Raw genomic sequence first — 24,187 nt, forward strand, 5'->3', positions numbered from 1 at the left:
ACGCCTGCAGACCTCTTTAATATTTAATTTGACAACTTTTTAATCCGTCATTATGCTGTGATGAAGTAATTGTCACATGTTGACAAAAAAAAAGATTAAATTATGCTTGGGAAGTAGAAATTGAAGTGATTTAAAGGTAGCCGGGTGGTTTGTCTGTCTTTTTGCCCGTCTTTATTGCAATTCCACAGTGTGTGTGAACAGAGTTTTCATGTTTTTTTTTTTTTTTAATTCTCATTCTTTCTGCCGACGTGAAACAGAGCGCCGCTCCAAGTGCATTGGCTGAGCTTCACCTACACAAAGCCTAGCTGGAGGTTTAAGGCCGCAACCTGCATTAATGGAGTTCACAGGGGTGCTGGTGCACACATGCTGTAAAAACATATGAGCATGCACACACACACACACACACACACACACACACAGATGCACTTACATTGGCCATTAAAAGCAGACCGACTGGAGTGATATATGACAGGTGACATTACCTATAAAAGCTTTTTTTTTTCCTGGCTTCTCTGTATTTGGTTGGTAAACTTTTTCCGTCGTGAATGTATTTGACCTTGGTGCCTGACTGCAGTGCTAGAAAAGTAGAAACGAGCATGAAAAAAAAAACCTTGATTTTTATATATAAAAACCCAAGTGTTTTTACATATAAAAATCAAGTGCCAGACGTTTGGATGGAACGGCGCCTCTGAACTCATTTAATTGCTGGCCGTCTTCTCCAAGCTCCCCTTGATCTTCACTGATCACAGATTACCCATCCTCCGAGATAAAAAATAATTGCCCCCCGCATTCCCTCCCAGTTCGGCCGAGCGGCGGCAGATTACACAGGATGAATTCATAAGTCCGGCCAAAAGGAGTGACCATAATGAGCTGCCGGAGATAGCACTTTGTAGGTTCTCGTCCACCTTACATAAGACCTGACTTTGAAGTCGAGGCGCCCGCCAGAGTCCATCGATCCGCTCTCATACATCAACATTATCTGTGTGATGATGGTGCCATTTGAACAGTAATTTCACCGTTGATGCCACAGAGGTTCACTGAGTCGCTGCAGCGAACGTTCCATCAGCATCCACCAGACGCCTCGGCGCACCGTCTCTTGATACCGGTCGATCTGCTGGACGGAGTGGAGTGTTGGTGATGTGGGCGATCTGAGCACCTGCTATTGTGCCCCTGTAGCCCCAGGCCGTCTCTACCTTTGATTTCGCTCCTCAAGGTTAAAGTGGTCCCTCTTGGCCACTCAGACGCTGGCGCTCTGACACGGGTGCCTGGGAGGCCTCGGGAAAAAAGACGGAGACACCAGCCAGCCTCTGCAGCGGCCGTTACCTTAATGCACATTAGGGACTGGGTTTTTACGCAGCTTGCTCTAGTGAACTTGAGAACATACCCTGATTGTTGCCACTTTTACAGCATCACTAATATCGAGTTTGAATCATAGCTAATCCCAGTAAAACTGTCACAGCGTCTGTATAAAAATCACGTAAAATATCAGCAAGAAATATACATATATACACGAGTCTGAAATCCACAATCACTAATTATATTATTAGCCAAGATCAATCAAAAAATGACGATTTTACAGTCAATACTTGAAGAAAAGTTGAAAGCTTATCTTTAAACCCTTTACAAAAACATTTTTTTTTAGATGCAGGGGTGGTGTATGTGTGTGTGTGTGGGGGGGGGGTTTATAAATTGCACCAGTGCGGCTGAACCGATGGAAAATACCCGTAATAATATAATACGGCGTGCCGTACTAACCCTGGCGCTGTGCAGTGCCTGGATGCTCTTCCAGATCCCTGGCAAGTGAAATGCTGCTTCATCAGCAGTTCGTACCGTCCTGTTTCGTCCCGCTGATAGCTCTGCCACATCACGCTTTGACGGACGGAGAGGCCTGATCCGGGGCCAGCGGTTTGTACACAGACCCACAGCGGCTGCCGGGATTTATGGGGTCCGCATATTTAATGCCTTTCGTTTGCGGCAGAGGATTCGCACAGGTTCCAATTTTCCTTTTGAGGTGTACAGCATACACAGCCGCCATGTGATATGGATGGAGAAAAGAGAGCAGCTTATTTCTTTTGCTGTGGAGCTATGCAGTGACACTTGGTAGTCTCTGCAGATTTCCACGAAGGATGTATGGAGCGCAGCGTGTTTGGCCCAGAATGAAGCTTTAATACATAATGTTGCTGTTAGAGCAGGCTGAAGAAAATGGAGAGAAAGAGGGGAAAAAAAAAGAGGAGAAATGCATTACGCCATAGCCCAGCACGGTGACTGAAGGTCAGATATGTGTGTGTGCCTTTGGGATGGAATATCGCCGGCAAGTGCATGCTGAGCCCATGAAACCCGGTACAAGTCCATTTGCAGTGGAAATCTGGCCATTTGTAAACAGATCCTATGAAGATAGCAGTCGGAGCAACGAAGAAAGAAAGAAAGAAAGAAAGGTGGAATGAAAAGGCACACCTTCTTCTCAAAAGGTTACTAAAATATTTGCCTCGTGCAAATGTCGTGGTGTTGATTTAAGTGGTAAAAAAAAAAAAAAAAAACCTGCTGCGGTTGATGTACCTGTAATCAGGTAAGAGTTGTTTTAGGCCGCTGTTTGGTTAGCTTAATGGCCTTTCCATCCTGATGGGCCCGTGTCATCGCCTTTCCATTTGGACAGCAAACAGAAAACGCTCCCCTCCGCCCAGCGAGGCCTGCTGCAGACTCGAGTGAGAGGCGGGGAGGAGGTGCGAGGGCCAAAAGATGAGTAGCCGGGGCACACGGCCGGAGTAAATAGGGGCGCTCCTTCTGGAGCCGTGGGCACCCTGGTGACGCGGCCAATGAGGGCGTGTTTAATGCTGACAGATACAGCTTGTGGCAAAAGCTGCTCCGAACGTACGAGGGCTCGTAATGCTGCTGTCATTTTGCGGTTCGGGCCCTGAAAAGAAGCAGCTCACCTCTGTTTTCACTCAGGACGGCAGCGGCGCTCTGCCCAGATCTCACCACAATATTTATTGGGCTGCCTTACTGGCCGTAGACGTGACGCCCAGTCGCAGGGCCTGTAATACATTTATATTAATTCAGCTTGGGTTGCAAACATGCACAGACAGGTGACAAATCAAAGGAAAAGTCTGCTTATATGAGGGGAGAATTTGAATTTGAACAGGCATTTTTCGACGCTCCTCTGTGAATGGTTGAGGAAAATAATATAATATGCGGCCCTCGGTCTCCAGAACTCTATCCAACTCCACACCAGTGGAAGGTTTTGCAGAGATGTCTTAGACAGTTTTCATCCAGTATCAAAACGAGGGAATACCTTTAGGAAAATGTTGTAAGGGACTGTAGAATGTGGTGTCATGGTGCATAGCACATTGCTGCCATCCAAAATGTTACACTTTACCCCCAGAGACCCACTGTTGTAATATCACATCACATGTAAGTCTGCAAAATAAAACCTTCCACCTTCTCTTTTCTGCACAGTGTGCAAAAACACACTTTTTTTTTAAGATGAAGGAAGATCCCCAACCAAGAAGTACAATGATGCAAATAAGAGAAATGATTAATTAGTAATGAGCCAGAGCAGTTTATTCCAGAGCCACATTCTTATTCATGCCTGCCCTCAGCCTGTGAAGGAGAGGAATTCTAACCTCGAGAACCAGCCATCACTCCTCTTGGCCTTACCACATGGGAAGAGAGAGGGCGAGGTCAATAATGAAAAAGAGCATCAGACTGACCACCACGCTGCACACAAATCCAGAAAGAGTGTTTATGCTCCTCCGCATTTTACTTTTTTCACCCCCATCTCAGTATAACATGGGTGTCATCTTAACCCAAAGCTTAAAAAAAAAAAACGACTGAGACCTCTCGTTTTTCATGTGCGGCGGCTTTAATCGCCCTCCAGACCGAAGACCAGCAAGGTCCAACCTCTTTTCTAGGCCCATATCCAACTGACACTGAGAAACAGTAAAGGAGCAGCTGGGCTTTCCAGAAATGCATCTCAAAAAGAAAAGGTGAAAAAAAATCCCTCAATGGACTTTCTTCCAATAAATCCCAGGACATGAAAAGGCAGCGCTATCCAGAGGGGTATGGAGTTTCACAAACACGTGCTGAAAGGCGATCCTCCGAACTCAGCCAGCACTTACAGCATAAGTGCCAGCTTCTTTGAGGACGGATGGGAGGCCTTTTACTGGACGTCATGTCCTGCGTTTGACCTGGAATCGCGTGGACCGCTGCGCTCCTTCCTGAAATGATACACAAGTGATAGTAACGCACGGCTTTTATGCTGTTCCTTACGCCCTCTTTTCATGACATTGGATGCTTCATGTCATGTTTCTTACAGGTAGGATGAGACATTGGAGAAGGTGTGACATTGTAAAATCACAATGCAGAAAGGCTGAGGGAATATACTGTAAATATTGGTCTAGCTATATGATTCATATTGTTATACATAGTCACGTTTCAGTAGAACAGGGGAATAAATAGTGAAAATAATTTTACATTTGCAATTATCACAGTACCTGTAATACTTTTTGCATCACAAATTAAAAAGAGGCAAAATAACCACAGTTCCTTGGACCGTATCAATAAAAATTGATATATCGCTGAAAAACGAGTGTTTTGTTACGTCTTATACGTTATATGTAATGCGAGAGAGTGAAAATACGGGGACATTTTTGTGAGTGCACTTGAACTAAAGTTGGCCGCCGTTAAAAAAAACTGTAATCGTTCAATTTATCTGAGCCGAAGCCCCCTGCATACGTAACGAAAGAGGAGGTGAACGTGCGCAGCGAGACGCCTCCCGCTGGCCGGCGAGGCTAGACGGTGTTGTTGTTGTGAGCGTGCGTTGCGTTGCATGCGTGGCTCTCATTAACCTGCTGCCTAATTATCGGGGCGCATGTCAATGGTGTTGACAAGCCCTGACGTGTCGTGTCAACGAGGCCCGGTCCTCGCCCGAGACAAAGGCCCGCGTCGCCAGGGTCCAACCCTAACGCGCCGCCGGAATGTTCCTCTGGTTAATGCCATCCCTTCCAATTAAATCTGCAACTGTTAATTACTGTAATTAGGTGAGCAGGACGCGTCTCTTCCTCCCCTCCCTCCTCTCTCTCTCTCTCTCTCTCTCTCTCTCTCTGAACTGGCCGGGGTAAATGGGCTTTCTGTGGCTCCCTCGGCCACATGTGGCGGCGGGAGAGTGCGCGAAGAGGAGGTTGATGCACGCGGGAGGACCCGTGGTGGATTGTGGGAAGCGAGGGAGCGACGGAGGGGAGGGCGGGAGGAAAAGAGGACACAGCCATCGGCCACGGCCCGCTTCTAATCCATTAAATGATGTGTAAAATGTGCACGCCGCGTAATTCTCCTACCTCGCTGGCAAATTAGTCACGGGCGGCGGCGCGACACACGCCACGGCGGTCAAAGCGCGTGTTTCCGCGCGGAAAAGGTGGTCTCTTCCCCCTGTCCTGCCCGTCCTCGTCTCTGGCCTGCTTCTGTCACTCCGCGTTGAGGGAGGTGGAGGTGAGTGCGCGGCAGGGCCCCTCCGTTGGCCCTCGGGGGCTCTGGAGCCTCCTCACTCCGCTGCGGCTCACCTCTGCCGGATAACCTTGGCGGCGAGCGGGCGCCTTAGCGTTTTTTGTGTGTGTGTGTGTGTGTGTGTGAGCAGCTTTGTCTCCTTGCGTAATTGGCAGCGTGCAGGCCGCCTCCTCAAGGCTGTTGTGGAACGCTGGGTGATGTTTAATCTGCAGGTCGGAGCGGCTCTCTTCTGTTAATGGTGCACTTCAGAGAGGCTGAAGCCCCCCGCCCGCCCGACCCCCGCCTCCAGACGCTAGAGTGCGTTCCATGGGTGTACAATGGTGCACACAAAGGCACGCTCATGAATATATTAGTCACACTCGCATTTGTAAATTCACAGTTGTTGCCTTAAGCTGCAGAAGAGGAGGAAACGTAGAATTAATAACTCTGATAGCGTCATTAGTGCTGGAACTAATGGATACTACAGTTCATGCATGTACAATGGCGCGCTGTGTGTGTACGCCATAAACTGGGTGAAACCGTAAAAAAACACTTTTTACACAATATGCTTTAAACGCTTTAAAAATCATGATTCAAATAATTATAATATATATATATATATATATATATATATATATTTTTTTTTTCTTTATACGTATGTAGGTTACAGATGTACAGCAGGTAAATGAGAATTTTAGAATGCATGTAATGTGGTACGTGGCGCTCAGGAATGACCCGCTTTAATGCAGCCTCCTCTGGCTAATTACGGAGCGGCGGCAGATAGAAGCGTGTCGGGGAGATTGCTCGCCTTCAGGTGCTTTAGCAGGAGCTTTCGGATCCACATTAGCATTATTTGCTTGGGGGTGTGAATACAGAATCAGTCTTCCCCCCTCTACATAAACTGAGGTTCTCGCGCTTAATAAGACATGAACGAATAACGGAAAAAAAAATGCACGTGGACGAGGTGGTGGATCGCAAGCTGGGTAGAAGGAGAGAAAAAAAAGGAAAGCTTGGAAGGCTTTTCCCGGTGCGCGTTTGGCCAACCGAGACAATTTGCTGTGTTGACTGTCGGCCCATTCATACGACCCGGCAAACAAATGATTGAATAATGGCAAACCCGGCCCATGTCAGTGACCCCTGTGAAAAGCCACCACCCCATGCTGCAGCGGAGCAGGCAGGTCAGTGTGTCTTTGTGTATGTGTGTGTATGTGTGTGTTCTCCATGGCCCGGGCCTTGTCCGCCCGATTGGCCATCATCCCTGACCGCTGCCAGGCCTGCCCAGTGACCACTGAGGCTTTTGGCTATCAGCCCACACACACACACACACACACACACGCACGCACTTACACATGGCAGTGACAGAGGCCCCCTTGTTCAAGCCGACTCCCTCCTTCCGTCGCTGTGCCTCTTCATCCTCGTCTCCCCACGGACTCCCCATGCTGCGTGTCACTTCCCACAAATGTCACTTCCACAATGGCGGGGTTATTAATTTTTTTCCCCCTTTTTTTGTGCACTTGGCAAAAAAAGATGTTTGTTTGGATTCTCCTTTTCGGCCCCCTATGCCTCCCCCGTCCCCCCCTTCACTCCTCCTCCTGTCCTCTCCCCCAGATTCCTTCAGAGTTTTGTCTTGATTTGGAGAGGACAGGACATCAACGTCCAGGGACAGACGCCTACCTGAACTGACAAGAGATCTGACGCGCTGACTGCTGCTATCTTTCCTCACCTCCCTCTCCCACCATCTCCCTCGCTCTCTTCTGTCCACTTGGAGCGTGTTCCTGGTGTATGATGGGAAAATCCTCAACCTAGCTTCAGGGAGGAGTGTGTGTAGTGTGCTTTTTAAGCCAGTGTCTACATGTCACTGTCAGCCGGCCTGATTAGCTTATCACTCAGCCCACATGGCAGAGATAGATCATCAGCATCCACCTCCCGCTTCTCCAGTGCCGGGATTCCCCCCCGCCTCCATCTCGGCGGCTGCCCTCCACGGACCTCCGTCTCTTTCTTGCTGCTTTCTCGCCGCGGCCCAGACACTGAACGTGATGCTGCGGGGACAGCTCCTGACAGGTTGCAACTGTCCTACGAAAAACGAACTCATGTCACAAAAGGGCTGGCCGACCAAAATCATCAATGGAAATCAGAAAAGGATTATTTTGGACCCATACAGCCACTGGCCAGTGTTTATGCATGTTTAAAACTGAAAACGAGGAGGTTTGTCAAGTTTCAGTTTCAGATAAGCTCCGCCTCTTTTTACCAGAATCTATTGGTTATTGGTTACAGTATGATAGGGTCACAGTCACACTCCTACATGGATTCATGCGGATTCACGTTTTTTCATGTAATTTGCATTACCCACAATGCACCATATGTAGGTATGGAAGGGTTGACATCGAAAGACTGCTCTGCCTCTCATGTTGTAAACTTTCATGCATGTTTGAAACTGGATTGTTTTGCAAATGGGACCTTTTTGACTAGCAGTAACAAGGAGGTTTGTCACATTACAGTTATAGATCAGCTCCACTCTTTTCACCACAATCAACTGTTGGCTGGCTGTGGCATGACAAGAACCTGCCCCATTATTCACACACGTTCCACACTCATATGCTTGTGTATGTACACACATTGACATGAGTTGAGTAATTGCAAAACTTTGTACCATTGGAGAGTGGTCTAAATGCATTACCCACAATGCAATTCAATCCAGTACGCAGTTCAATTTACCAACTGTGGACAAACGGGACAGGGCTGTGTCCCGTTTATTCTGTTTAATGTAGTATAGACGTGAAATGGCTGGTTTTAGACGCACGTGTAGTTTGTTTGTGCCTTTTTGGGGCTGGAAGGAAGCCAGCGTTGAACGGCGCGAGGAAATTTGTCCCCGCGACAGCACGCGCTCGCAGCTAAGGGGAAAAAACAGCAAGGTTTTAAAGGTTTTAAAGCCCCTGACTTTGCTCTGATTCCTTTTGGCTCAGTCAGTCAATTGCAAGAGAGAATTAGCCTCTGAAAAAAAGAGAAGCCTCCCTCAGTGCACTATCAGGTATGGTAATTAGCCTGCCATTAACATTGGGAATAGCTAATGTGTATTAATGTGTTAATGGCATGTTAATTACTGTACATGCTAGCGAGAGCCCTCAGGCATTCTCCCAGCGTCTCGGTGCCATGTGGATGTAGGCCAAGCTTCACAAAGAAGACTTTAAGGACATCAACGGGAGGGAATCTTTATGTTTTATTTGCCAGAACAAAAGATTTTCAATGGTAATTTGATCCACTCCGCTGCCTTCGCAGCTGAGGACTCACAGATCCGAGCGCCTTTTCGAATAAAGAGGAGGAATTTGAAGAAAAAAAAAAGAAATGACACAGATGACAAGGAACGAGCGTGTAGCCCTTTTCTGTGCCAGTGTGTCTGCTCGGCATAGTCTCTGGGGGGAGGGGGGTAATATCTGCTTGTCATAATTGGCATGTAGGCAGAGGAATGAAGAGGCTGTGTGCTAATTCTGACGGGGATTCGGTTCCTCCCCGGCCTCCGTCCACGCGCTCCTCTAAGCACAGTGCGTTCCGCTCTGCGAGAGATGACCTTTACAAGTATTGACAGGAAATAAATTCCATTTCGATTAGTTTGCTTTGGGAGACCTTGGCAGGTCAATGCGGTTAGATGTGCCGGGCCGTCAATAGACTACGGGAGCTTGCAGACAGGAGAGGGAGGCTCGGGAGGGGGTCGGGTTCGAAGGGTGAAGGGGCTTCAGCAGGGTAGCTTGAGAACTTGGGGGACGTGGAAAAGATCCATGACAGGCCGGGCAACATGAATGGGGTAGATGAAGGCCATTTAGCCCGTGCCAAAGCTGGTTTTGGTTGTTTTCAGGCCTACATTGACTCAAATGACGAAAAGCAATTATCAGCGATTAAAGCTTTTTAATTCCTTAATATACAGAAAGAAGTATTCAAAATAGTACAATTTAGGACAGTATGGAAGACGCGATTTCATGGTGAAAAACCATATTCCCTCACCTCAGCAAGCACATCATGTAAGTTTGAAATATCTGTGTCCAGCAGAACGGTGCTTGGTAGAAAACGTGCGCGAGAACATTGTGTAGGCAGTGATTAAAACAACACAGGGTTGCGGCGGGCGCTCCTGGCTCTCCGGAATGAGGCGTAACGGCGTGAAGTTGATGGCATTGACAGCTGGTAAGGGAAAACGGACTGAGGGCTGGATGGATTGCTTCCTTCGGTGCTTTGTTGCTCTCCGTAGCTCACTTCATCAAGGCCCTTTACAAAAAAAAAAAAAAAAAAATAGATATATATACTTGGTGCGGCCCTCCGAGCTCGACACAGGCAGCCTAGCCCTCTTTGGCCTCTCGCTGTCATCGTTGAAGGATTGCATCAGAGGCGGGCTTCCGACGGAACGGTAGCCGGGCTTCCTCTGTCACTACAGGTTGCATTTTAATGGTTGATTCCACACATCAGATGGAAGCGATGCGGGCCAGTCGGGGGCGGAAGTCGGGGGGGAGAGGCCCGAGGTTGCGTTCGGCGGTGTATACCTGCGATGTTGCATCAGACGGAGATCGCTGAGTGACTTAGTATGCGCCAGCTTCTGTGTTTTATTGCCTCGAATATTGCATCAGGCACAGCGTTCTGCAAGAGACAGAGCCACGACAAAAGCTGCCGGATTCAGTTGGAAGAAACCGCAAATGAGAGATCTAATCACGCCGAAACCTGTTAAGTGAAAAACTGGATTACAGGAGGAGGGTGGCTTATGGGGAAGGAGGGAGAGAATGATAAATCCAAAATATTAATAGCCGCTTTCCCGAAGGAGAGGCTTAAAGTGAGGGAATCTGAAACTAGTTTTTTTACTGTCAGATGTCATGTCAAGGATCAGCTGAATTCATTTTCATGCAATAAATCCATGTTGTGCTTTTATTATCAGGTTATTAATTACTTGAGATGCAAAATCAATGGGATTATGTCTGTCGGTTACTGTCCTTATGTAAAGTTTAGGCCAGTGAAAGATGTGTTATCACTCCATTGATTGTAACATGGAAGCACGTTGTAAGTCGTGCTGGATAAGGGCGTCTGCCAAATGCCTTTAATGTAAACGTAAGTATGTTCCAATCATGGCCTTAAGGAATGGATCCTTTGTTCTATGTCATGAGGAGACACCTGTCAATCACTGTCGAACACTCACCTTTTCAGACTCTGATACCTATACCTCCAATGCATCAATCAGCCAGCAGTCAGATGTTTTTCTTCACATTTCACATTAGACATAGGTAATAGAACAAGCGTTATCACTTGAGTTGAAAAGGAACACAAAGTGTTTTTTTTTTGCAGTATTATTTGGAACACAAGTGATGATTTATGTTCATTGAACTTAAGGTCACATAATATTTACAGTGCAGTGTAAAAAAAACAAAAAAACCGTTTAACAAGGAAAATCATTCCGGTAAATGGTCGTGGATATCCTGACTAACCATCAGCCAGTAACATGAGGATAATTCACAGACAAGTTTATCTTCCATGCTGTATTTATACAGATTGTAACAATGCTGTTTTTTTTTTCTTCTCGGAAAGAATAAGGCCAAAGAGAAACATAGCTACGTCTGCCAGCTCCGGTAGCCGTCTGGCTTATTATCCAAGCATGTTGTGCCATTGAGGATTATGAAAGTGTGGATTTGGCCACTCGCTCTGCTCCGGGTGAATGGAGGTTTGGAACGGAACAGGGTCATATTGTCCCCCATGTGGCTTTGGCTGTGTTAACCTGACGTAGCATTGTCCAACAGCTCCAGCTGAGCGTCTCTCTCGCACAAATGACCCCATTCATCCTCGGCTCTCACATCATTACACCCCGTGGTCTAATATCAACAGCCGCGCGGCCCCCGGCCCGGGCCAAAGCGAAGTGTTAACGCTGCCCCTGCATTGGCCAGATCAATACATCACAATATGGCCACCGTGTGGGAAGTAGCTAATATACAGTACATCAAAGTGCTTGATTGAGCGCACTCGTAGGCCACCCCAAACCTGGCTTTTATGTGTTTTTGTGTTTATTTGTTTTGTCTAGTTGTCTGTTATGCCGCTTGGTCATCCCGCGGCCTCCGGTTTTGTGGAAATGCGAGCGTGCATTTGTACATTCGTGGGCTTTTTTCCTATGAGTGGCATGTGTGTGTGTGTGTGTGTTTTCACGTGTGGCCAGTTGGTCAGCGGTGGCTAGAAAGCCTCGCTGATGATTGCCAGGCTTTTCTGCTGCACAATGGAGCCACTAATCTTCTTATTTAGATTTCAGGGGCTCACCATATCTTAATGAAGCCTTAATGAACTGTTGAAAATCCCCGAATCGCCGGCAGATTATTGAATCCAAATGGCCCAGCTAATCATAATGTTTGAGCAGGCCCAGTGCACTCGGCGCACTCGTATGTCCCAGTTCCTTCCCTTTATTTTATCTTTCATCTCTCTTCTTCACTTTTGTCCCAGTGACTTTGACGTTATTTTGGTAGTTATTCATAACGGCCGGCTTTTCGCATTTCCTTATTAAGCCGTGGAAACTGGAAGCTGTGGCTCCATTGTCTAATGGTGCAGGTGTGTGTGTTGAATGGGGCCTAATTAGAATCCGTGGAAAGATAGGCTACGGAGGAGGGGAGAATAAAGCCAGCGAAAGCTGCCGGCCCTGATAACGGAGCCAGAAGCCCGTGGTCTGCCCCAGCAGGCCTGGAGAACGGACCTCCTTGCATTTCCACTGTAATTATAACAGGCATCAGCGTAGAATAAAGACAGCATTTTACTTTTAATGGTCCTTGTTCTTTTATACGCAGTCCAATGGTAGATGTGGCTTTAACAAGGTGAGAAAAGGAAGTAAAGGAAGCCAGTTTCAGGTTCATGGGGAATCACGGCGAAGCATGTACATAAACAGAAACTCTATATATATTAACTTTTTATATAAAAGTTTCTGTTTATGTACATAAGATGTGATTTACTTTTTGCAGTGTAGGATTTCTGATAAAAGTGACGTTAAATTTCGATAATAACAGTGAACAGTAAAATTCTGTTCTTCTCACAGTGGTGATAGTATAACAATGTCCTGTGTGATAATTACACATATGTGCTCAAATGTATAAATAGTTATAATAATTTGGATTTTAATGTAAACTCATACATATTGCATACTCTTCAAGTGTAAAAATGGGTGGTGGGTGGTAGTAGCCTAGTGGGTAACACACTCGCCTATGGACCAGAAGACCCAGGTTCCAATCCCACTGACTACCATTGTGTCCCTGAGCAAGACACTTAACCTTAAGTTGGCCCGGGGGGGGGGACTGTCCCTGTAACTACTGATTGTAAGTCCCTCTGGATAAGGGCGCTGATAAATGCCGTAAATGTAAAAATTGAGCAGATAGATTGAGGAAGGACTTGTGTGAAATAAATCAATAACTAAAAGTTGAAATGCAAAATGAAGACAGGCCTCTTTCCACATCTTATGTTTACAGTGCAGCACACAAACACACACACACGCACACACACACACACACACACACGTTCCGCTCACACTCACACATGGCACTTTCCTCTGTTTAGCACCCTTGTGGAAATGCGAAGTGCCAGCTTGCCGTTGTACATTTGTCAGCGTCTGGATGTGGCTGTCATGTCCGGCTCCCTGAACCCGGGGAGTGTGTGCACAGCGGTGTGTAAAGGACCGAGGCAGATCCAGAAACACCGCGTAAACAAAGGAGGTGCCAAAGCTGCACCCGCCGCACCCTCACCCAGGGGCTATCCAATTCCCCTGACAGCCCTGGGCACGCCGGGTGCTTTTTAAATGCACACTAAGAAGAGCATGTATGCATCCTTGCGTCATGCTCTTCCCTTTCCCCGCTAATGTTTACCATCACACCGCGGGTCTGAGCGTGACGTTCAGGTGCGCCAGGCCTTGGACAGCGTCCAGAACACAGCTGCATTTCATCTGAGCCCAACTGAACGCATAAACAGATGTTGGACAATCCTGCACGCGGCATCCATCAGGCACCGTTCACACGGCCCGGATTTGTAGCCATTTTGCGTGCCCTTCGCGGACGTGGCTGAATTCTTCTCCCTCTCCTCTTTCTGCCATCCGTTAGGCCTGAGTATCCGCGGGGCTCAAGAGGAAGACCCTCCAGACCCCCAGCTCATGCGGCTGGACAACATGCTGCTGGCGGAGGGCGTGTCCGGGCCGGAGAAAGGGGGCGGATCTGCGGCCGCGGCCGCCGCCGCCGCAGCTTCGGGCGGAGCGTCGGACAACTCCATTGAGCACTCGGACTACAGGGCCAAACTCACACAGATCCGGCAAATCTACCACACCGAGCTGGAGAAATATGAGCAGGTGAGCAAACAGTGAAGCGACGTCAACAAGCTACTAATCAGAACTATACATGATCCCCGTACGTTTTACTAAAGGAGCAATTTTTACTTTTTAATGAATCGATATGTCTGTGGAGCACCAGATGAAAGTAGTAAAAACAAAGCATCTACCTTAGCAACCAGCTAATCCTTTCATAGGTGTAGAGAAATGATAATAATACCATAATGTCGTCTCCGGCACACTCTTGAAACAATGGGATTTGCAATGTTATGTTCAGTTGGTTTGGCTGGAAGGTGGAAGAATTCGAGTTTCTAACTATTTTATATACATGAAATGTTGGATGTGGCTTTAACAAGGGGAGACGTTGCCGCAAAGTAATGATGCTGAAGGGCGGTCACAACAAATATTGATTTGATTTAGATTCCTGTTCATTCACGGCATGGAAATAGACTATTAACATTTTAATATTTGAAAGCTTTCATAGTTTTTGCACATTTTAATACATCTTTTTTAAGTCTGGCACTGTGAAATAATGGCCATGGTGGCATTTTCGGCATCATGCAGTATGGATGCCAGCAGCTCAGAGAGCCCTGGGGTTAAAACGAGACTAATTTACTCCCGGGCATTCGCGAGCCTGGAGTGAATGCATCTTTCTTAAGAGCATTCAAAGGTTTTAATTATCCAAATGTAAATACTGAACAAATTTTACACAGAGTAATGAGCTAAAGTGTTGCACTAGCTAAATGAGTTATTCTAATTAATCATGTATGCGGTACGGGTTTAACGAAAAGCTGTTTAAATTCGCCCCGGCGCTGGGCAAGTGCCAAATTGCAAATCAACATTTGCATTCGTAGATGACTTCACCTATTAAGCTGCTGAAGTGCTCGGCGGTGTTGCAGATACACGGCCGTAAATTTCGTTTGTTCATTTTCGCGACAGTCAGAGCAGGTGCTTTGAACTCGATTCAAAAGGCTTCCAGAGGAGGCCATGTGCAAATAATGAACCCCATGCTGATGATGAAAATGTTCAAAAACTTGAACACCACTGGCTGATAATAAACTCCAACAAGCTTCAGCTTTTTTCATCCACAAGGCACCTCGTCCATGACCCTGGGCGAGAGCCCGAGTTTGACCTTGTCCCGTCGGTGTCTTGCATCTCTCCGCAGGCGTGTAACGAGTTCACCACCCACGTGATGAACCTGCTGAGGGAGCAGTCGCGCACGCGGCCCATCTCCCCCAAAGAGATCGAGCGCATGGTGGGCATCATCCACCGCAAGTTCAGCTCCATCCAGATGCAGCTGAAGCAGAGCACCTGTGAGGCAGTCATGATCCTGCGCTCACGCTTCCTCGACGCCAGGTCAGTTCGTGTCTCTGCGTTGGACTAGTGTGTGTGAGTGTGTGTGTGTGTGTGTGTGTGTGTGTGTGCATACTTGCTTGGAACATTCAATCAAATATCATTATCATTCAATAAACTTCCATTTTGAATATTGTGAGTACTTGTCAGTATTATATACTGTTGCCTATAATAATAATCTCTTTGGGATAAAAATTTCCATGACTGTTGTGAATTGAATGGTGACTTATAAAAAGTTATTATAAGTCACCATTAGGCTACCACCACATAGGGGTGGTGGTAGTAGCCTAGTGGGTAACACACTCTACTATGAACCAGGAGACCCAGGTTCAAATCCCACTTACTACCATTGTGTCCCTGAGCAAGACACTTAACCCTGAGTGTCTCCAGGGGGACTGTCCCTGTAACTACTGGTTGTAAGTCGCTCTGGATAAGGGCGTCTGATAAATGCTGTACATGTAAATGTGAAACAATGTTGGTCGTAACATTCTTAAGTAACGTATATAGATTATTGGCATATTATTATTGGTGATGTGAGTAATTACTGAGCAGAAATATTCACACTTTATGTCCTTCTCGAGACAAAAGCTGCTTTCGGCCGCACAGACCGGCTCTTGTTCCGACCCTTCTTCCCGCACCTGTGAGCTCCTCCGGCGCGGAGCCCTGCTCCATTAGCAGCTGAGCGGCGCTCCAGCCAGGAGGAGCGGGAGCGAGGGAGGAGGGGCCGGAGGCGCTCCACTGCGGCCCCGGCAGCAGCACCTGAAAGCAGTTAGGCCGACTCGGAGCGGGAATGAAGTCATTCGCGACTGGCGAGGAGGCGGGGGTCAGCAGCAGGTGGTCCAGATTACCCCGTGATCACGAACAGTTGGTGGAGGGGAGAGATAAGCGGAGGAGGGCGAGTGGGGTGGATGGAAAAACGGCGAAAACGCGCTGTGGAGGGAGATGTGTAGGGTCTTCATTAGTGGCGGACGGGCTCGAGGAACAGTGCTCAGCTGGGCGTGTCCTGATCTCTGTAATGCTCTGGCCAACTCAGCGCAGCCTGTGTGTCCTCGACACTGAGCGCCACGCATCACACGCTTGGACTGGGCATCATCCGGCCAATAAGTCAATTGTGCGAGGTAGTGAGCGACGGTAAGCGGCGTCCTGTCTTCTGTGCCGCTCGTTATTTTCAACACGCCGCAACTGTTGCAATTGCCTCAAAATGGCCGCGTTTTATGCCGGTCTCATTAATTGTCTCGTTTCTTTTTCCCTCCCCGCTCCCCCAGACGGAAAAGGAGAAACTTCAGCAAGCAGGCCACGGAAATCCTGAACGAGTATTTCTACTCCCACCTCAGCAACCCCTACCCCAGCGAAGAAGCCAAAGAAGAGCTGGCCAAGAAGTGCAGTATAACAGTATCACAGGTGAGCTGATATCCTACCTCTCTCCCACTCTCACACACACACACACACACACACACACACACACACACGCACACACTGGCTGGAACAGTAAAAAAAGAGGAGAAATGTCAGGGTCACCAGAAAGGTTAGTGTCACTGCTAACCGAACTCTGAGGGCCACCGTGACTGGAAGTGTTTGACCTCACTGACTTAACACAACAGTAAGGGCCTCTAATCAGCTTCTGTGTTGAGTAGCAACACCAGCTCCAGTTAAGTGGCACTTTGGGCTGAGGTCGGGGTTCACTCGCACACACCTCCGAGTCCTTCAGCACAGTGGCCCCAGGGAGTTTGGGAGTTGTAGCCTTTTTTTCCCCCCTTGCCTCACACTCATCCCATCCTCCACCGGCGTCTCCTCCGCCTGATCGATCAGCCCTGAAGGTCGATTGAGCTGTGAAGAGCGAGCAGGCCTGGCTTTGCCTCTCTCAGACAGCCGCTTGTGAGCTCAGCCCCGCTCCAATGGATGGGTGGATGGATGAGATCCATGCCAAATAAGTGTGAATTATTAAGAGTGTGTGCCTGTGTATGAGTGTATGTGTGTACGTGAGAGCTGTAGTCCAGATGTTTTTCCATCAAAAGCCCTATCATCTCGTTCATCTCACACTGGCTTTATTTTTTATGCAACACACTGCAGTCGTACACCAGAGTGACCTTCCCACTCTCCCTAGTGTTCACCTGAAGGCATCAGTGCCCTCTTCACCCTGTCCCCACAGACAAACCGAACTCATCCAGCCCAGTCCCCGGGACCCACCACAATATGTTAAGTCGCCCCCTGGAAAACAAGGTCTGGGTGATTCTCACGAAAGAGTAGAATGTCACTTTAACATTTCGTGCTAATTTGGTGTGCTTTTGGCCTTCTCCAACAATGAAATTGTGGCAAAGTTGCGAGGCATCTATGAGTAGGTTTTTCTTGAGAATCACCCGCTTAATGCTACATGGAACCGGGCTGTTGGGTGCCGAGGACTGGGTAGCGAGCTGCTGTTGTAGATGACAAGACAGGTGATCTGTCGAGTCATCCTGACTACCTCCATCAGTGGTCAGTCTTAGTCCTAATTTCAGACAATTGGCCTCTGGTCTCCATAGAGTGCAGTAGCCTCAGGTCTTTGTGATTTGTTAATGGTAAATGTTCGATATTTTCTCTGTGGGGAGTGGGTGTGGGGGCTGTGCGGAGTCAGATACTGTAAAAGCCGTTCTTTTTTGCCTTCAGGGGGTGGGAAGCACCATCACAGTATCACAGGTATGTCATGACTTCTCCTGATCCACTGTTGTTTGTTTTGTTTTATCTATTATTATTGTTATTATTTTTTTTAATAATTTGTTTTACATTCTTTTTATACCTTCTGATTTCATGTAATGTGTGTGTACACAAATGTGTCCTAATGAACACCACATCTACACACAGTTGGACTGAGTTCAGTTTAGGTCACATCTGGACACGTGGACTGTGTATTGTGTTATATGTTCTGAAATATATCAATCAGATATGTTTGTTTGCATAGCAGCACACTGTGTCCCACTAACACCTTACTTTTTTAATTTTTTTATTTTATGTCATTCCCACATTTGGACTGCAATGACTTGCTCATTTTACTTCCTTTTTTATTTTTGTTCAAGGAGCAGTCATGTTCATTCTTGTATCTGAAAGGGTGTAAGTGTGAGAATGCATTTTGTGTTAACTTTATTAATATTATATTTATTTAAGTTTTGGTGTTATGCATCATGCTTCTGGGTGGATTCAGTCACACTATCCCGATACATCACATAACAACAGTCAAGTCATGATAGGCAATAATGAAAAAAAAGGTGCCATATTTTAGACCTCGGCGCAACTCATGTCTTTATAAAACAGGCTTTGGACAAAATTGAGAACAATAATGGAGAAGTTTTTATTTCTCCAAAAATATTGCATGGGGTAAAAGAATCCAAAGCACCCTTTTATTCTATTCCCTGCCAGTTTCCAGTCCTGTTTTTGGATGAATAGAGGAAGAGTAGGTCTAGATATGTCCAGGCAAACATCTAGATTTGTAGAATTGAATTAATTATACAGGTTTTTTGTTCATCTTAAGCCATATCATGATAAGGTCAGTGATTGGATTAGATAGTTGCCAGTTTTTTTTTTCATAATTTTTTCCCCTTACTTTACCTTGCACGCTGTGCTGAGCTTTTGTTGATGCTGATGGAGCTAATGGCAAAATATTTTAGTTTTTCTTTTCTCAAAAATTCTCTCACTTCATCAGCAGACCCTCATTATCCCCTCCAGCCAGTGTGTAGAAGCATGTGCATTTGTGTGTGTGTACAGCATTTCGTTGTGGCCTGGGTACGGGCTCCAGAGCCGTAATTGATGCCATCTCTAGCCTGGGAAATAACAGGATGAGGTGGTAGGGGGGGAGTTATCGGGGCATTCCGCACGCCTGCGTCCCGAGGACGCTGTCGGAAACTTTTTTCCTTCATCGAAGCAGAGACCAGGAGACGTCGGGATATCTTTCAAGCAGAAGTTACTCTTTATTGAGAACTCGCCGAGTTCCGAAGCAAGCGTTTCTAGAAGGGGGGGAGGGATACACAGAGGTGGAGACAATCTGAACAAAGCATAGTATAGTGCAGGAATCAGCCTGGAAGTTCCCCAGCCCCGATCTCATCTAATTAGCCTGACAGTCCTTCACATTATCGTAACGACAAAGGCACAGCCTGGCCTTGAGAGTAGAATTCACATTTACTTTGAGACCCTACCCAGTGGTCATGAAGTCCATAAAGACAAAAGGTTAATGTCTCAGTCTGGTGACAGAATGTCACCATCTTTACCTCAAAATGCAAAACCCAATGGACAGATGTACCTTTCAGCAGAGGTACAACGCAGAATCAGCCGTCCTTCAAATAAATGATCGAAAGAGGCGCTACGTAGACACCGTCCCTCCAATTACCAGCGCTTATCCATCTCCGATCGCACTTCCAGGTTCAAACGCGCAACACTTATCAATATTTCAGCTCATTATTCTTTTAGTGGAGCCGAGCCTCAGGTTAATGTGTTAAGTATTAATGCGGGTCCACTCCATTATTGATAGCATTATCAGGCCGGACTGCTGGATCCCGGTGGTGTGTGTGCCCAGGCGTGTGTTTAATGAAGAACAGGTTTTTGGCAGGGGGAATCTTGCGAAGCAGCGCTTATAGAACCACGCGGTTCCGAGGTCCTGCACAGATCATCCTTTCTTCTTTTTTTTTATTTTAAACAACAGCAGTAACAGGCTGACCCGAGGTTGGGGAGGAAATGTTGGTGAATTATTTACTAGAACCATGCGGGTGTTCTTCAGTAGGTCATGAAAAACAAAAAGAAAAAGGCACACACACGAAAAACACACACACACACACACACACACACACAGACCTGGTGTCAGGTTGTGCTGTATCGTGGAGGGGTAATGCATCGCTACACTATGCAATTCCTTTCCCTGTCACTGTCACCAAGCTCGGGTAATTCGGCTCTGGTGGAGCGCCATGTTGGTCGATTGAATACGTGGCCCACCACAACGTAAAATGGAATTAGTTGTGCGGATGGGTCTGCGAGTGTCCGTTCCCGTCCTGTCCTGTGTGTGTGTGTGTGTGTGTGTGTGTGTGTGTGTGTGTGTGTGTGTGTGCACATTTTTACACACAGTTGAGCTGCAGTCTGAGAAACAAGCTCAAACAGTGAGCTCAGTGGCTGGGAGAGGAATGTAAACACACATTCTCACAGACACTTAAGCACACACAGACGGGCTTTTTAATAGACAAGGCCATGCTGGCAGTGTGTGCAGGCTCACAACACCATACTGTGGTTAAATACAAGCATAACAGCCTGAATGAGAAACTTTCTTTAAGCTGTTAAGCAGCCATTGCGCTCTCTCTATGGTCTTGAAATGGAAACCGGAGTATTACCAATTCCATTATAATTATGCTAGCGTACAGGGAACTCATTTAATGCACAGTGCAACAGAAACGTTTCTGAAATCAGCCGATGTTCTATACAGATTTACATTATTGTGAAACCTTGTGAACGCTCTTTCAAGTAAAGGTCTATCCGGTCAAAGTGCACACAGATAAGTCAGACGTTGCTATTAGAACCTTATAGCACCAGCCCTATAGCACCAATAATGGCACACTTCATAATAATATTAATACTTTAATATTTGTGCTCGGAGTCAGGGAGACACAGCGGGCCACTCGTTACTGATTGCTAATTTATCCCGAATGTAATCTTTGCATATGTCGCTCACTTCAATGCACGAAGCATGAATTGAAAGACGCCTGGGCAGCTTGGACGTCAGGGTTCCTGCCATGGGCCTGGTGGAGGCTTTTATCAGCCCCAGTCAGGCAGGAAACGGGGACTGCTGTTATTTGCATCACGCCCGCGTGTCCTAAGCAGCAACGTATAGCCTTGAATTTATTCCAGTGTCAAGATGAAGCGTTTTATTTATTTATCTTTTAAGGTTTTTTTTTTTTTTTTTTGCTTCCTCCAGACATGTTTTCCGTTGCTCCGTCTTGGCATATTTACTGTTTACCAACCCATCATTTAATACTGGTACAGCTAATCCCTGTACATAAATTTCACTGCGGGGAATATATCTGCCCTCCCCCCCACCACCATCGTTCTTAGAAGCGTCCTTCGATAATTAATGTTACCCGTGAGCCGTCATCCCCCCGCAACTACGTTTTTAAAGAATATATTATGAAAGTGAGGATGAACCTTTTTATTTATTTATTAATTTGCCCCCTTCCCCCCCGCTCTCTCCCTCTTCGTTCTGCTCGGCTTGGACCTCAGGTTCAGAGCTGGAGATTTGTGTGCATCCTTTTGGCCCTTAAAAGCCACTCTAAGCAGGTTAAGTAAAACGGATGATGGCTAGTGCTTTCATAGCCTCCAATTAAACCTTGCTTGTTAGTTTAACCTCTAGGTAAACCCATCAAACAATTGATGTCAAGGAAAAGGCTGCCAACGGTGGCTTCGCCTGACTGGTCATTAATTTTAATTGCTTAGATATTAAAGATTTAGAAGCGCGCAGACATGTGCGAATCGAAATGATCTGATGTCATGCAAATCCCGCTTACGCCTGTGTGTGTGGAGAGGCTGAAGATATTAAAATGGAGGTGCAGAGGTGGAAATTAAATAAAGCTTCATTAAGGGCAGCTGCTCTTTGACTGGTCCGGCGTTGAGGGCTGCAGCGGGAGACACGGAGGGAGCGGCGCCACGGCGACAGGCCTCTGTAATTTATAGCGCTATTAAAAAACAAGCCTAATCTCTTTATTATTCTACAATTATTACAGTGCGAGAATTTGGCCCAAAGATTCTCCCGGACACGTTGCCTGCAGATTTTTATGTTTGATAATTGTAGAATATGAAAAAGATTTAGGATGCCAGCGCTACTCGCCTCCAGTCTCTTCATTTTGTGATGCGCCCGTATGCCGAATTAACGGTTGCTGTGTGGTGACTAAAGGCCAATATGATCCATATCATCTTCATGAGCCTTGCGTTTCAGGTTTGCCTGGATTGACCCATTTCAAACCCAAAACCAGCAGGGTCCTGGGACAGACCTCGGTTTTAAATATAATATAAGGAGACAAACAGTCCCGAGTCCTCCCATTTGATTTTATTCATGTGTAATCGTTATTTTTTTTTACTTACATTTACGACTGCAGCCCTTCAGAAAGACTGCAAGGTGGTGTGGCGTTGACATTTTATAGCTTAGCTATGGAGGCCATTGACAACCGAACTCTTCACCCGTCTCCCTTCGCTTGACCTATGATTCATGTTTTGGAAGTTACAGAATCAAATGGCTCAATCGCAGAGTCCGCTGTAACCCTGATGGCAGATGCCTCTGACAGCGATTTCAGTTTAGAGCCATTACGTCAGGGAGAGAGTTCCGACTCGCGTCATCGCTAGACGAGCGGCCCCTGGTGTGTTGGTTTTGTCAAGAGACAAACACAGAGCATGTCACGCTCCCATCCGTAATAACGCACAAGAGCTCCCTGATTATCGCTTAATTAGTTGCCGTACCCAGCGGATATTACCAGGGGTGGCTGGGGACCGTGGACTTGATGGACCCAATCGTGACATCTTGAAACAATCACACTGCTCAGTGCACAGTGGTTCTTCTGCCTGAAGACTGACGCCCCCTCCTCCTCCTTTCCTCCTCTCCTTTCCATTTCACCCCCCCCCCAGGTATCCAACTGGTTCGGCAACAAGAGGATCCGCTACAAGAAGAACATCGGCAAGTTCCAGGAGGAGGCCAACCTCTACGCCGCCAAGACGGCCGTGAACGCGGCCCACGCGGCCGCCGCCGCCGTCCAGAACAGCCAGACCAACTCGCCCACCACGCCCAACTCCGGTGAGTCTCCCCAACCCCCTCCTCGCCCCGACCCTTTACTCCCCGCAAGCCGTGACAGGCCTCTGACTGGTCCCGGCTCGGGGATAAACAGGCCGCAGGAGATGCCGAGCGAGAGCCGGTGCAGAAACAGCATGCACGTGTGTGTGTGCGCGAGTGTGTGCACTGCCGGATGGGCGAATCAAAAAAGCGTGTGAACATAATTGTGGGAAAGAACAACAACAGCGAAAAAAAAAAAAACCTTCCCACCCTCCCTCCCTCCACATGTTTAATTCCTTCCCTTCCTCTCTCCCTTTCTTCCTCTCTCTCCTTCTAATTTGTTACAGCATGAGCCCAGTGTGGATTGATTGAAATCTTCTGCTAGGAGCATGTTAGTCTGAAAGAAGCATATCAAGAAGCATAGAACTAAAAAAAAAAAAAAAGGAAAAGAAGACAAATAAAGAATAATTAAGAAAAAAAAAAGACAAATGCAAAGTGTACATGAAGCAGTGAAACTGGGCCAAAAATGAATGTGCTGTTGAATTCTGAGCGTGGATTCGTTTTTATTTGCTTTCTTTATTTATTTCTTATTATTACTATTTTATTTTTGTCATTTATGGGAGGGTGTGGGAAGCTGTTTAAAGGGGTCCCCTTTTTCTTGCACCCAGGCTTCCAGATGAAAGATGAAGAGTTTCAACTGGATTCAGCAGAGAACAAAAACTCTCTTTTAACCAACATGTTTACTGGTACTGGCTTTTTATGAATAAGATTCTTATTACTGTCCTTGTCATTGGTATATGAAACCCTACCTCCCCCCTCCCGTTTCCTCCCCCCCGTCCAAACCTAGAATGGTAGATAAGGTGCAGGAGATTTGGGCTTTTTTGAGCTTAACTGCCAATCACATACTGGATCTGTGTGTGTCTGTGCGTGTGAGTGTTGTGCAACATGTGGTTGTCATCAGTGCATTTTTTTTTTGTTGTTTTTTTTTAGCTGGAGGTGTCTGTACACCCCCCCCCCCCTCACAGAGCCACTGCATATTCGCCTTCATGATCACCACCATTCCTCTTATCTTTACCTCCTGTTTCATCTTTTCTTTACTACCTGCTTGATTTCTACGCTCTCTATACCTTTCTTTCCTGTATGTGTGTGCCAGGGTGTCTGTGTCAGTGCGATGTGTATGTCTACATAGGACAATGTGTGTCTAGATTTGCATGTGGGTGAAGTTGTTTTATTATATAGGCCGTGTGCGTGTTCAGTTAATATGTGTGTGTGTGTTTATCCATGCATGC

At 46.8% G+C, this 24,187-nt stretch overlaps 1 protein-coding gene across 13 annotated transcripts in view; it reads left to right on the forward strand.

The window, feature by feature from the left end:
- The window catches only part of pbx3b (pre-B-cell leukemia homeobox 3b), a 69,434-nt gene that overhangs the window by 38,735 nt on the left and 6,512 nt on the right, over window positions 1-24,187 (forward strand). For 4 of the 13 annotated variants that reach the window (XM_028996069.1, XM_028996077.1, XM_028996070.1 and 1 more), the window contains exons 3-8: window positions 13,563-13,804; window positions 14,949-15,139; window positions 16,402-16,537; window positions 17,780-17,809; window positions 22,757-22,922; window positions 23,567-23,644. In XM_028996069.1, coding sequence (XP_028851902.1) covers window positions 13,563-13,804; window positions 14,949-15,139; window positions 16,402-16,537; window positions 17,780-17,809; window positions 22,757-22,922; window positions 23,567-23,644 — 843 coding nt within the window. The remainder of the gene's footprint in view (window positions 1-13,562; window positions 13,805-14,948; window positions 15,140-16,401; window positions 16,538-17,779; window positions 17,810-22,756; window positions 22,923-23,566; window positions 23,645-24,187) is intronic. The other 9 variants (XM_028996074.1, XM_028996081.1, XM_028996075.1 and 6 more) reach the window with 3 other exon arrangements.

The sequence above is a fragment of the Denticeps clupeoides genome, chromosome 11 (assembly GCF_900700375.1).
Source record: "Denticeps clupeoides chromosome 11, fDenClu1.1, whole genome shotgun sequence".
NCBI lineage: Eukaryota > Metazoa > Chordata > Actinopteri > Clupeiformes > Denticipitidae > Denticeps > Denticeps clupeoides.